The sequence below is a fragment of the Pyxicephalus adspersus genome, chromosome 7 (assembly GCF_032062135.1).
Source record: "Pyxicephalus adspersus chromosome 7, UCB_Pads_2.0, whole genome shotgun sequence".
Taxonomy (NCBI): Eukaryota; Metazoa; Chordata; class Amphibia; order Anura; family Pyxicephalidae; genus Pyxicephalus; species Pyxicephalus adspersus.
The window spans coordinates 33,387,748-33,401,796 of record NC_092864.1 but is presented as its reverse complement, the minus strand read 5'-3'; the positions used below and the strand labels follow the sequence as shown (position 1 = coordinate 33,401,796).

The following is a 14,049-nucleotide window of genomic DNA, read 5'->3' as shown; positions in this document are numbered from 1 at the left end:
TCCCCCAGACTGACATCCACCAGCAAGCTACATGGGATAAAAAAAGCCTAACTAAAAATAAAATGTATAACCCAAGACCCAGCCCATTGGGTGGTGGATGTCGGTCTGCTGGAGTGAGCGTTCCTAGGCTGTATTTGCATGCAGGTAATGCACACCGGTGATGTAAACCTCAAATCCTCAAGAACTCAAATCCAATGTAATAAATGGATGGGCCAGGTGTGCTCCATCAGCTACCTGACCTCCCAATAACTATTATCATGACAGTTTCCCATTGGAGATATGAAATAAAACAGCACTGTGTAACAGCAATATATTAGAGACGAATCACATAAAGAAACAAGATGATCTGAAGCCCTAACATGGAATGGTGAATCAAAATGATAACACAGCACACAAATAGACCGACCATACCACATGCATGACTTTTGGCTCAAGGAGCAGACGCTAATTCTGGGTCTCCTAAACATAAATCTGCTAGTTTATGGGGTCACTCATTATTCAGCATGCTATGTTTGGGGGAAATTTTGGTAGGAAAAATATGTCAGGACTTGGATCTGCTCTGTTGGCATGCAAAATGTATATTTGAAGCATTATGTATATACTGTACAATATTCTAGGCAGGGTCCTCTCCTCCTCCTGTGTCATTGTTTGTATCTGTCTGTCATTTGCAACCCCTATTTAATGTACAGCGCTGTGTAGAATGATGGCGCTATATAAATTCAGTATAATAATAATATGTACTGGACCTGTTATCACTGCAGGCCACTAAAAAAGGTGTGCCAAAAATTAGCAGGAATGCTTTATGGCAAAAGTTTACCCCCCCCCCCCCACTGACTACTTTAATTCTGCTTTAATTGCATGTTAAGTAATGTGTATTTGTTATCTCTCTCAGAGATGTCAGTACCCCTAAAACAATGGCTTTATCAGCTCTTTCCTCTAGGACAGGGGTCTGCAACCTGCGGCTCTTCAGCCTCCGGCTCCAGACTATTTTTCTTTAGTGGAAGAGGAGGCAAAATGGCTCTTTTGATAGTAAAGGTTGCTGACCCCTGCTCTAGGAGGATGATACCATCTTTGCTTAACCCTCATTTATTCACTAGACTCATATACCAACTCAGAGATGGCACAACTGTGTGAATCTTGATGCCAATATGACACAGATCAGCCCATACTGCAGCCTCCCACCCAACATACTACTGATAAAATTGAGCTTGATTTAATAATGCTCTTCAAGGCTGGAGAGGATACACTTTCATCAGTGAACATGGGTGATCCAGCGAACTTGAAATGGATCTGGTCCAGGATTGAAAACATTTGCTAACAAATTCCAAATGACTTAAAAATCCATTCCAGGTTTGCTAGATCACCCAGCTTCACTGATCATTGAAGGAGAGGAGACTGTAAAAGATGTTACTAAACTAATGACATCATGCCTAGGCAAAAGTCACTGCATTGGCCTTTTAATGGTAAATGGTGGAGCATGTTAGATCCTCTTGTCATATATTATTGTCTACCAATAATTGCTTATTTAGGACTTGAAAAGTTACTGATAGTTCCACTTCTGAGATTTACTTTGAAAGGACAAAGTGACAGCATTTCCAAAAAGTTCACCTATTTCCTGTGCAATCAGCAGTCCAGCAAGCGCCGTCTTATATCTGCAGGTGACCTGAATGTGAATGAGCATGACAATGCGATGGGAATTTCATTCCCGATTTTGCAATCTTTCTTTATATACATTTGCTCCTGATAAGTTCCAGGAACTTTGAAATATCTATTCATGAGTGTTATTAAAAATCCTTTATGTAATCCAATTTGTAATTTATGCCTGGTGGCCCTCTAATTACTTTTTAAGACACTTTTTAACCAGCCTTCTCTGAATCTAGTTAAGAGAAATGGGAGTTTTATGAAGCTGGAAAACCCAGCTGCTCATTGAGCATCGCAGGGTTGGAAGGAGATTAGTTCATAAATTAAAGAAAGATTTAAGCCTCTGGATTTCGGAAGCTGAGTTGCCGTGCCAGGACAGTAATTCTCCCCTCGGGGGCTGGAGCTCTATATCTGTCTGCTGCAGACTGTGCCTGGACTCTGGAAACATCACATTATAAAGGCCTAACATTGTATGTGCTGCGCTTATTGGCAGCTACAAAACGCCTCTCCACCGGTACTAATCTCTCAGCCCCCTCTTTTTTAAAGTTTATTTATCACTCCAAAATATTTTTGGATAGAATATAGAAGACTTGGAACCCCTGTTAGGTTTGAATACTATCTGTGTCTCCTTTAGGTCTGGTGGCAATTCTCACTTGGACTGCAAGTAAAATCCATCATTTGTTGTCACCTGAACAGCAAGAGAGATGAAATATTCCAATGTGGACATGTGTGGCGTGGCACATGTGTAATGCCAGTTTTGCCATGGATCCATTTTGTGCAATCAATGTTTAATATTAATAAATGTCAACAATTGACTGAAAATCACTCAATCATACTACCAACTGCTGCAGTCAATGCTCAATTCAAAAAGAGACAATCAGAGTAAGATAACCATAGGTTTCTATGCTCCAAATTGGTAAAAATTGAGAGGTCCCGAAAAACCCATCAGATGCAGCATTTCTTAAAGGCGTTGAACTGCTCTGCCTAGATGCATTGAGGTGCCATTTGTTCATTGCCAAAATTTGCAATTCACTGTGTGATTTATTGCAACATACTTGTGTGAATGATTCCCTACCTACCAGGATATTTGTAACACTGTCAGACGATCTTGTTATTCTGTCACCTATGCCATGCTATTGAGGAAGGATCTGAAATTGATCTGTATCTGAAATGTGCAACTGTCACCACCAATCTCAATGGCTTGTTTAGTAGGCTGCTGGACAATGGCAGCTGTGCAGTTCTTTCTATGTAGGTTTGCTATTGCACTCCTGCAGCCTCATGGCTGTATAACTGCTATATAAGATCTATCTGCTGCCTCTGCATTGCTAGTCATAGGAGATTTGGTGATGTCCCTATTGAGCTGATCACTATCCGTCACAGAGGCTCTGATATGAGAAAGCAAAACCCTGTCTCTTCCAAGATGGCCACACACAGGGATGCAATGCAGAACAAGCAAGGTAAGGGCCCATTCAAACTAGTTTCAGGTGTCAAACCACAATGTTGACAACCCCTGGAATAGGCGAACTGCACCACAGGCAACATTTGCATTCTCCTGTGGCACTTCAAGCAACAACCCTGTGGCCAAAAGCAACATGTCAGTTTTAAAAACCACATTGCAATTTGCCACAGCTATGGGCACAACCTCGACTGCAAAAATGTTGTCAGACAGGACACACACACTCCTATCTGGGATGGAATAGGGGCCAACTGCTTATTCTGTACACAGGAAATAATTTGGCAATGGTTAGGAAGGACCCTTTGAACAGTTCACAACTCATCCATAGATCCGTGGCAAACTTTTGATTGCTGCAAATAGGTCTGCAGATTGAGATTCCTCATCCCTACCTAAAATATTTCAAATTTAAAGGTTTGCCTGCATAACGTGCAAGATAGTTGGAAGACATGACAGTAAGGAAACACACCAAAATCACATGGCACATCTAAGGGAGCAGATCTGATGTAACTCACCATCAACATGCACTTGGAAAGTGTGAGAGTCGGTCCCCACATTGCACTCATATTGTCCGGCATGTTCCGGCTGTGTGCCCAAAAAGCTCAGCATGCACTTTTCTCCATCATTATCCATGGTCAGGTTGCCATCCGGTGTCACCTTTTGACCATTCTTAATCCAGCGAATAACATCTGGGGTACGTGTCAGCTCACAGACTATAGTTAAGGGGTCACCCTCTGTCACATGGAGCACAGACGGGGAGCATCCACTGCTTACAAACTTTGCTGGTGGCTCTGTGTGTGATACAGAAAGAAGGAATCAGTTTTGGTATTGGGGTTATCTGATTAAAAGTTAATGTTGAAAGTTATATGGTCCTGGCATCAAATTTATATGATACATTCATGATTGCTAAGTAATGTGTAAATGTAACACTTCCAGGTATTTATTACCTGGAAGTGAAATCACAGCATTCCCCTGACAATGACTTCCATTGCTTTGCTCCCTAGGATGACAGAGCCATCGTCTACTTGCTTGAATTGGATTTTGGCACAAAGATAAACAAAGATAAGCCAGTACTGTAAATCCTGGTGCCTGGTCTGTTCCTTGCTATATTCACAAATCTTACACAGATTGGTCCTTTTTGCAGCCTTTCACTATGCAACGTGCCACACATGTTCAATGTTGCAGTCTGATAACTAGAAGGGAGTAGACTGAGGAAATGCTTCCTCCTACCAGTAACTAACTGATGGCATCATCTCATCCATTGTCCCCCCACTTAGGATATACAAATGGCATTCCCCATATGTGCCATTTGATAAATATATTTACTGCAGCATGCTGCGTCCCTGACTCCCCTCCTTCTTGAGTGGTGTACTGCACATGTGCAAGTTCAAAAGTAGATCAATGATATTGTGCTTTCTGTAAGCTGGTGAGGCATGTTTGTCCTTTTGTTATTACTATTGTTAATAATATTTTTATTATTGTTGTTATTATGTCATTTTCTTTTCTCTGAAAAACTCAATAAAAACATTGAAATACAAAAGTAGATCAAATCCTAGTAAAGAACAATAGAAGCCAGGTTTATATTCGAGCCAATGCATGCTCAGTAGCACAGCACTCCAGTACTATATAGGGGGACAGGAGCTGGGGACACAGCAGGTCGCAGTCCTTAAATCCATCTAATAGTGCCATTTACATTTCTTGAATACAGATTGGGTAAGGAAGTGTTCTGTACATTTTTTAATGGTAAAGATTGTTTATTAAATTATTTTGTTGCTGTAAATTGTGCCATGGCAAAAATTAATTCAAGCAGACTTAAAAATCACTGAAAGGTCCACTTTAGGTGTTAAGTTTAGTTTACTGGGTAAATGTGCATTGAATTTAAAGGTTAGGTGATAAAAGGTATATTTCAAAGTGAATCTGTGCTTTGCAGTGCATGCACTTAAAACATTTTCTTTTTTTTTCTTACCTGATACCTTGACATCAAAAGTGACAGAGTCACTGTCAGTGTCACAGATATATTCTCCGGAATCGTCCACAGTGGCCCGTGCCAAAATCAGACATCGCCGAGGTCCGTATGTAATCAGCTGCAGATTGTCATCTTCATCCACTTCCAGGCCATCTTTAAACCATCGCACAGCACTATTGTTACGTGACACCTCGATCATCAGCTCTACCCTCTCTCCTGTTAGATACTCCAGATCCTGTGAATGGGTTTCTGGGAAGATGATCTTAGTGGGAGGTTCTGAAAAAAAACATATATATATTATTATTATATCATTATATGTTGACCTGATGATTTTTTTTTACAGAACAAAATATCTAAAACATTAAAGACAATTTCAGACTTGCGGTCAACCACACAGCCAACTGTTCCCACTCAGTGGTATGGAAGCAGATAGGAACCACTTTGTGCACATGGTTGCAGCACAGTCCCTGGATGCAGTTTGAAGCTTCTGTCCATACAGTGGTTTTTCCTCCTCTGAACAATAAACAACTGCACCACAGGTTAATACATTTGCCCCTCCTAGACGCATATCAGCGATCTTGTCACATGACACCACAACATTGCAAATGGAGTTGGAGTTGCATGAATTCTCCCTACCAGGAACTGCTATCTCAGATCTCAGAGTGAGGAGTAGCTATGCAGCACAATATGTCCCGCAATAGTCACTGTCCAATGGCCCCACTCTAATTAGTCCCATTTGGCATTTAATGAGTGTGTAACTGCCATCCGGGCCAATGAGAAAAGCTTTGCCACAGCTTTTATTAATGATAGTTCACATTAGCCAAAAAAGTTAAGGTTCGTTGTAGAAACCATTGATGGTAAGTGTCTTTTTGTGTTCTCAGTCTCTTCCAATAGCAACTTAAACTTTTTAAAAAATTTAATTGGCTGACAGAACCCAAAAAGTAACACATATAGCATCAAAACTTGCATCAACAGATGCATTAAAAGAATGCATGCAAATTCTAACATATATGGAAAGGTAAGAACCCAACTTTGATGTCTGGATGCAAAACTATGTCCGCTCAGGGCCACCCAGCACTACATATCTCATTTGGATCAGTCCAGGTACAAATGTGCCCAAGCCACATAGTCTGGTTGCCCTTCAAAAAATCATCTTTTGCCCAAACAAGGGCAAAACAACAATTAATCACGTTCCTTCCTCACTCTACCCTAGTTTCTTGCTTACCCTCACTCTTCCTATTTCTCAACCAGGGTTCCTCCAGAGGTTGCTAGAGGTTCCTTGAGCAATGAGCAGTTTGTGACTCTCAAGGCAGTTTAAGTGACACCAATGATCTTTTTGGGCTATCTGTAAGGATTACATTCTTCCCACTGACCACCAAGTTAATATATTGTGAGCTGTGGGTGTAGTAAATATAGCAGGGGGTTACTAAGATCTGAAAGTTATTTCAAGGGTCCTCCCATGTTGAAAAGGTAGAGAAAGACTGCACTACCCCAAACTAAAACATTTTGGCAAAAGTGAAACATTATTTCTTTTTGAATGCCCTTCCAAACCACCTTAGAAGTCCTAAAATTTAAAAGTTTCATCAAGATTTAGAGAAGTTTGTTAGGCACGAGAGTCTAATAAAAACTCTTGCAAGGAAATTTAGTTGTCCCCTAAAATGCAAATTACCCAGTTTATCTCACTCCGCATCTGCTTGGCATGGAGATATTCCAAGCCTTGTAGAAGAGTTATGGGACGAGCCCATGAACCTAACTGAGGATCTTAGGTTTCACCTTGGAGTTTTGTGGCTTTTAATACTGAGCTCGTCCTGTAGCTTTGTCACTCCAGTCCTCTGTGAATCCTAAAATTAAGGCATTATTGCATATATAACATCTGGATGTATCAGATACCTTCTCCAACCCAGAATCACAGATGGCTTGTAGTAAGGATGGCTCTTCAGCAATAAACCAGATTGCCAGGTGTGATGGAAACTGACAGATGGAGGATGAAAGTCTGAACCTCCAGATATACCCTGAGGAAGTAAGACATTGTTTCCAAAAGGCAGCGGAAGCAGAGACATTAAACATTATAGTATTTGCAGGCCAGGGGCAGCCATCAGGGGGAGAAGGGAGGAACAATTGAAACTTATGTACTGCACCCTGATCAAAAGAGTTTGACTTTTCCAATTCTGGAACTTTTTAGACTTGCAGTAGAAGGGCCCAGGAAGTTTATCTAGTATGCGAGACAGAAATTTCTGTGAAGGCCAGTGCCTAGGGTGGCAGGGTTATAGGGGAAAGCAACAAATCCTAACATTTATATTGTCATAACTTTTTATTGTTTGCTACTTTTGGACATATGGATAATATCCGCACGAAGAAGAGGTGATGGGAATATTAAGAAGAACCAGAAGGATCTTTACAGTTTAGAAGAAGCTGTTTCCTTTTTTCCTTGTTTGGATGATTGTAGACTGCATGCTGTTTACAGTAGAACATCCTATGATAATTCCATATTATTTCTTATAAAAATAGTAATGAAAAGACATACAAAGTTTTTTTTGCCCAAAAAATGGCAATTTTTGATCCACTTTTCCCTGGTTCCTTTTTGTTTGTTTTTTTCTCCTGTGTATGTGCCATGCAGCACAGTGCCTGGGACTTTATTCCCACCACCACTGCACACGCAGGAAATTCATTATTAGTGGTTGCCCAATAGCATAGGAGGGTTGCAGTGGGCCTGGAAAAGTTGGCAGCAAAACATCAGTTTCAGAGGGTATAGTGGTGACAAAATCCTGGTCCTGTCATCATTTCTGGGTGCTAAAAAACAGTAAATATGTGTCAAAAAGCTAACTATCCAATGATTTTAGTTCTGCTTTAGGCCTTTCTTGGTAATCCTCCAATAAAAGTCTTTATTCAGGAACTTCTTGGTATAAGCTGACAACTGTCTCCAAACTGTGCTTCTGTGTTGTCACCCTTTCACATATGGTCATGATCATTGCACAGGCATAGTCCACAATTTCCAGGATGATGGCATATTTCCAACAGCTGACACTGGAGCATGTAATTGTAGCTGTTAGAGTGGATGGAGGGGCTTAGAAAACTGAATGTCATCTAGTTATGGTTTAGGTATATGGTAGCATTAGATAATATTAATGAGGTTGCATGGCCTGTGGCAAAAGTAGTGTAAAGTTTAAACATTGCCATAAATTTACCCTAAAGAAATAATTGAAATTGTAAGAGTAAATTTAGAGTACAAATAATGCTCCTGTATCACAGTATAGAACTTGTAAATCACAAGCCTCATAAAAAATAAAATCTTTATCTCCTCCTTCCGTGATTAGGCCAAATTCTCCCCCATTTGTGCCTCACATGCTTCCTGTCCGAGACACTGCAGCTCACAGTGGGAGGTCTTAGTAACACAGGCAGTGCAGCCAATCCAGAAAGCAGTGTGTGTGGTCAGGTTCTGATTGACAGGCCAATGTGAATACCCACGCTACCTGCAACATCTTCCCATCCTTCTATAATGCATGCCGACACAGCCTACATGAAGGTGGCAACTCTGCTCTGAATACAGAAACAGGGCAGCATCATTGCCACCCCATCACAGGAAGCTGCTATGGAAGGAGTTCACTGGCAGGTATTTGTCGAACGGAGAGAAAACCAGATTCTGTATTTATACATTTTTAATGGAAGCCCACAGCTCTATTTTGAAAGTAAAGTTTGTCCTTTTTAATGGCTTTGTATATCTGCAGGAACAGTTTGGTAATGAAGTCAGAACATACAGATGAGTTTCCAGCCCATTAAATAATAAAAGACAATTTCTCTATCTCAGTGTTCACAAATTTTCCATTATTGTTCGGTGTCAAGGCAGAGATTGGGATCATTCGGTACAAGCTCTATTCTTTGTTACCAGGAATGACAATAAGAACAAAACATCTGTTATACAATGGCAGGAGCGTCTCCTCACCTACACCGGCTTACATAAATACCCCTCATTCTTCTGCATCCTCTACACGGGGGGTGGGGTGGGGTGGAGGAAATCGCCATATTCAGGGTATACTGACGCAGCAAGTTCAAGGGCTACACTGCGAAAACACGCAGCTCCAACCTGCAATTCTAAATCTATTTAGTGACGATCGCTGACACAGAAATCCTTGTTTTTCTCCAAATAATAAAAATACATTGGCTCTTTTACTAAAACAGAAAGAGCAATCACCGGGAAAGAATTCAGATTTCTCTTTCCTTGTTGCAGCGAATTGTTTTTGGCCATCATGTATTGCGATTTGTGATGAATGCTTTCCCTTAAAAAAAAGGGGGGGAAGTGCTATATGTCTAAGGGGCAAAAAAGGGAAGCCAGGATCATTTGCTATACATGGTAGTATACGTGGTATTTGATTCCCACCTATCTCTCCAAATTACTCATTGCTCCCCTTTATGTTTTGCAAGTGCCCCCATTGTGGCTCTTTTTTGCATATGTGGTAGCAATACCAAATGGTGTCTGCTTTTTGGTCTACAGTTTACCACCTCATTACTGCAATATTTCCCAGATCAGTCCCTAGAGACCCTACGATAGCAATCCTCAGCCATTGACCAGATTCTCTGACCTTCTATTTCCCCCGCTGACCCATGTCCTCACTGCTGCAAAACAATTCATTGCGCAATCATGGAGCTCACCTTGTTTAAGCTTCTCTGAAGTGAGAAAATGTCTTAAAAACTAAATGTTCAACTCCATAACACCATGTCCAGGTTCACTACCTTCTGGTTGCCTCGGGTGGGCAAGTTTCTACCACCTAACTTTACTCATCGTTTGTTAACAATTTGAACATTGAATCTTTCACTTCCCCTTGCCAGCCACTTGCCCATCCTTCCTTATGACATTTTACCTCCATTATACTCCCATCCTCCTGCTTTGACCCTTACCCCTTCTTCCCCTTTTTTCCATACCCCATTGTTTATATTATATGACCTTACATTTGCTTCCTGTTTGATAAATTGTTTTCTTATTGCTTTTGTGTAAAAACCCAATAAAAATATTGGAAAACAAAAAAACAAGAAAGAAATAGACCCATAGTTGTATCTTTGGTCAATATTGTACTCCAGTTGCACTCACCGGTCATTAACAAGCTATAGAACACAGCGTCATCTCCAGCATCGCAGACAAATTCCCCAGAATCCTGCATCTGTGCTGATTTTATGACCAGACGACGGATCCGACCGTCAGACTCCATCCTGATGTTGTCGTTCTCCTCCAGTTCCACGCCATCCCGGTACCAGCGCACCTTAGCATTCTCCCTGGACACCTCACAGGTTAGAACCACCGGCTCTCCGTTCACACCGGTGAGATCCGTGTCTTCACATATGTTGACAAATTTCACAGGGGGCTCTCGGGAAAAACAGTAGACAGCAAATTAGTTTCTATGTAGAGTATTTGTATTGTGGTCTATAAATCCAAGAAAACAGCCAAATATACAAAAGAGAGCTGCTGCACCCACCAAAAATGTTGTCTTTATGCCTATAAGATGTCAGATGATGATCTAATGCCATTGAAAAACTGCTGAACCCTTATGGCTGCCCCCAGTAGTCACGTGATGATCCAGTGCCATGGTAAAGCTGCTGAACCTTTAGAGTTGCCCTGAGTGGTCACATGAAGATCTGGTGCCACGGTAAAGACACTGAACCATCATACTGCTGCCCCCAGTAGTCACGCCAAATTTGGTGCCATCATACAGGTTGTAAATCATCATGGCTTCCTCCATTAGTCACATAAGGATGTGGTGCCATGGTAAAGCTGTTGAACCATCATGGCTGCCCCAAGTGGTCACATGAAGATCTGGTGCCATAGTAAAGCTGCTTAACCGTCATAGCTGCCCCCAGTAGTCACATCAAGATTTGGTGCCATCATACAGGTTCTAAACCTTTGTGGCTGCCCCCAGTAGTAAATTAGGATCTGATGCCAGCTACTGTATAGCTATTAAACCATCATGGTAGCTCCCAGTAATCACATGATGATCTGGTGCCATGGTAAAGCTGCTTAACCTTTAGGGTTGGCCCAAGTAGTCACATGAAGATTTGGTGCCAACGAACAGGTTCTAAACCATCATGGCTTCCCCAGTAGCGCATATGATGATCTGGTGCCATTGGGCAGCTACAATGGCTGCTGTGGTTAAGCTTCTGAACCATGGCAACAGGCATGGTTAAGCTACTAAACAATCATGATGGCTCCCAGTAATCACATGATGATCCAGTGCCATGGATAAGGTACTGAACCAATATGGCTGTCCCCAGTAGTCATGCAATGATCTGGTGCCATGGTAAAGCTGATGAACCAACATGGCTGATTACCATACAAGAAACCCAAATTAGGATACTTGCCTGTAACTTTGACATAGTAAAACACGGAGTCATCAATAGCGTCGCAGACAAATTTTCCTGAGTCCTGAATCTTGGCAGAAGGAATAATAAGCCTGTGTTGACTTCCATCTGACTCCACCCGGATGTTTTCCATCTCCTCCACCTCAATTCCATCCTTAAACCATTGCACCATGGCATTTTCCCTGGAGACTTCGCAGCTTAGCTCCAACTGTTCTCCGGTCAGGTAGGTCAGTTCTGTGTCATCACTGGTGTTTATTATTTTCACTGGGGGCTCTGTGGTACAAACATACACATAATACAGAAAAATATGAGGACTGTAGGTTGTATTGCGAGGTCAGTTCACCATCTTCCACAGTCAGCCCACCTACCTTTGACCATCACCATGTAGAAGACACAGTCATCTTTGGCGTCACAGACGTACTCTCCTGAATCCTTCACTTGGGCATTAGGGATGATCAGCCGGCGATGTTTTCCTTCAGACTCCAGAATGACATCCTCATCCTCCACCTCCACCCCATCCTTGTACCAGCACACCTTTGCATTTTCCCTGGACACCTCACAGCTCAGCACCACCTGTCCTCCGCTGATACATCTGTGCTCCACATCATCGCTTGTGTTGACAATCTTCACAGGAGGATCTGGAAAGAAGAAGACATTGGTCATTCATACAGGCCTGTTCAATAAGGCTATGCAAGGTGCAATAATGATGTGCAATGCTTAGGGTGGCAACAATTACTGCACTGTATCTGGGGAGAAAAAGCGTTGTCACGCTAGGACAAAACTATGCAGCACCTGCTGGACGTGTCTTCAAGAGGAGCATAACAAAGATCTCCAATATCACATCCAAATGAGAACCTGAACAGCTGCACCTACAAACAGGCATGTTCCAGTGTTCTCACCATCTGTATGCCTGCTCCAAGCAATGACCAAGCAATGTACCTGGACTCAGAATTTTGTGGTTCATTTTGGTGCCGTAACCCACGTATGGGTTACTGCAGTACACCACAATGCAAAGCATGTAGAGTTCAGATGTATTGCCTGCTCCTTTTTTGCAGTGGGATGCCAGCCATAGTAAAGGCACCACAGTTGAAGAAATGCATTGAAGTGTGCTGCCGGTACACATATTGATTTGCATGTGCTACCGCAACACAATGGGCTCTTTTTTACTAAAATTATTCAATCTGTAAATGGATAGAGAACTGGCTTAAAGACCTCGTCCAGAGCGTAGTGATTAATAATTCAAACTCTGAATGGTCTAGGGTTATTAGTGGTGTACCCCGGGGTTCAGTGTTGGGACCTTTACTGTATAACATCTTTATAAATGATATAGCGTTTGGAATTAAAAGTACCATTTCTGTATTTGCAGATGACAGCAAACTATGTAATGGAATTAAGTCCATACAGGATGTCTATAATCTACAAGCAGACGTGGATGTACTGTTTGATTGGGAAGCCAATTGGCAAATTACATTTATTATAGATAAATGTAAAGTTATGCACGTGGGGGCTAACAACATGCATGCTTCATACTGTCTAGGGGGAATACATTTGGGGGAGTCAGAAATGGAAAAGGATCTGGGGGTTCTGGTAGATCATAGACTTAATAACAGCATGCAATGCCAAGCTGCAATATCTAAAGCTAGCAAAGTAATTTCTCATAATAAAAGAGGAATAGACTGCAGAGATGGAGACATTATCCTGCCCCTGTACAAAGCATTGGTCAGACCACATCTGGAATATGTAGTCCAGTTTTGGGCACCAGTTCACAAAAAGGACATTGTGGAATTGGAGAGAGTGCAGAGAAGGGCAACTAAACTAATAAAAGGAATGGAGGAGCTCAGCTATGAGGAGAGATTAGCTGAACTGAATCTATTCTACCTTAGGAAGAGACGTTTAAGGGAGGATATGATCACCCTGTATAAATATATAAATGGTCCATATAGAGAACTCTCTTCCCCATTATTCACTTTGAGATGATTACAAAGAACAAAAGGGCAGTCTTTGCGTCTGGAGGAAAAGAAGTTTAAGCTCCGGATAAGGAAGGGATTCTTCACTGTAAGGTCTGTGAAAATGTGAAATCAGCTTCCTCAGGAAGTACCGGTAGTTTCAGCAACTACTATAGATTGCTTTAGGAAAAACCTAGAGGATTTCTAGGAGCACAGAATATAAGTGGGTATTAAAAGTATAAAGTAAAGATAGCAGAGACTGTTGATCCAGGGGACTTCCAATTGCCTAACTGCCTCCCCTGTTGAAGCAAATTGTACCAGGGTTTTTTTTTGCTTTCCTCTGGATCAACTATGTGTATAGGGTTTTTAACTGGGATATGTTTATTTCCCTAGTAGTTGAACTTGATGGACTTTTTTCAACCTGACTAACTATGTAAAAATGGGGATGGTTAAATCCTCAGTCAGGTCTCTGCCCTGTTGGGGAGATTTTACCTCCTGCCTACCCCGTTTTACCAACAACATTGTCAGCTATTGAATATTTCTTCAATGGACATAGAGATCATTATAAAAGTTGACAGAGGTTATATTTGGCCTCTTTGAGTTTTTTTCCTTTGCTCTGTGTCTTCGGTTGTCATCCCTACATGACTTCTCTGACAATCATGCTCGGTATGTGGCATAGTTCTGCAGTCTTACACACA

At 41.6% G+C, this 14,049-nt stretch overlaps 1 protein-coding gene across 2 annotated transcripts in view; it reads right to left on the bottom strand.

Moving 5' to 3' along the window:
• Positions 1–14,049, bottom strand: part of OBSL1 (obscurin like cytoskeletal adaptor 1) — a 55,620-nt gene that overhangs the window by 14,905 nt on the left and 26,666 nt on the right. For both annotated transcript variants that reach the window (XM_072418072.1, XM_072418073.1), the window contains exons 13-17: positions 11,774–12,043; positions 11,406–11,678; positions 10,144–10,416; positions 5,061–5,336; positions 3,610–3,885 (exon numbers count right to left, since the gene is read on the bottom strand). In XM_072418072.1, coding sequence (XP_072274173.1) covers positions 3,610–3,885; positions 5,061–5,336; positions 10,144–10,416; positions 11,406–11,678; positions 11,774–12,043 — 1,368 coding nt within the window. The remainder of the gene's footprint in view (positions 1–3,609; positions 3,886–5,060; positions 5,337–10,143; positions 10,417–11,405; positions 11,679–11,773; positions 12,044–14,049) is intronic.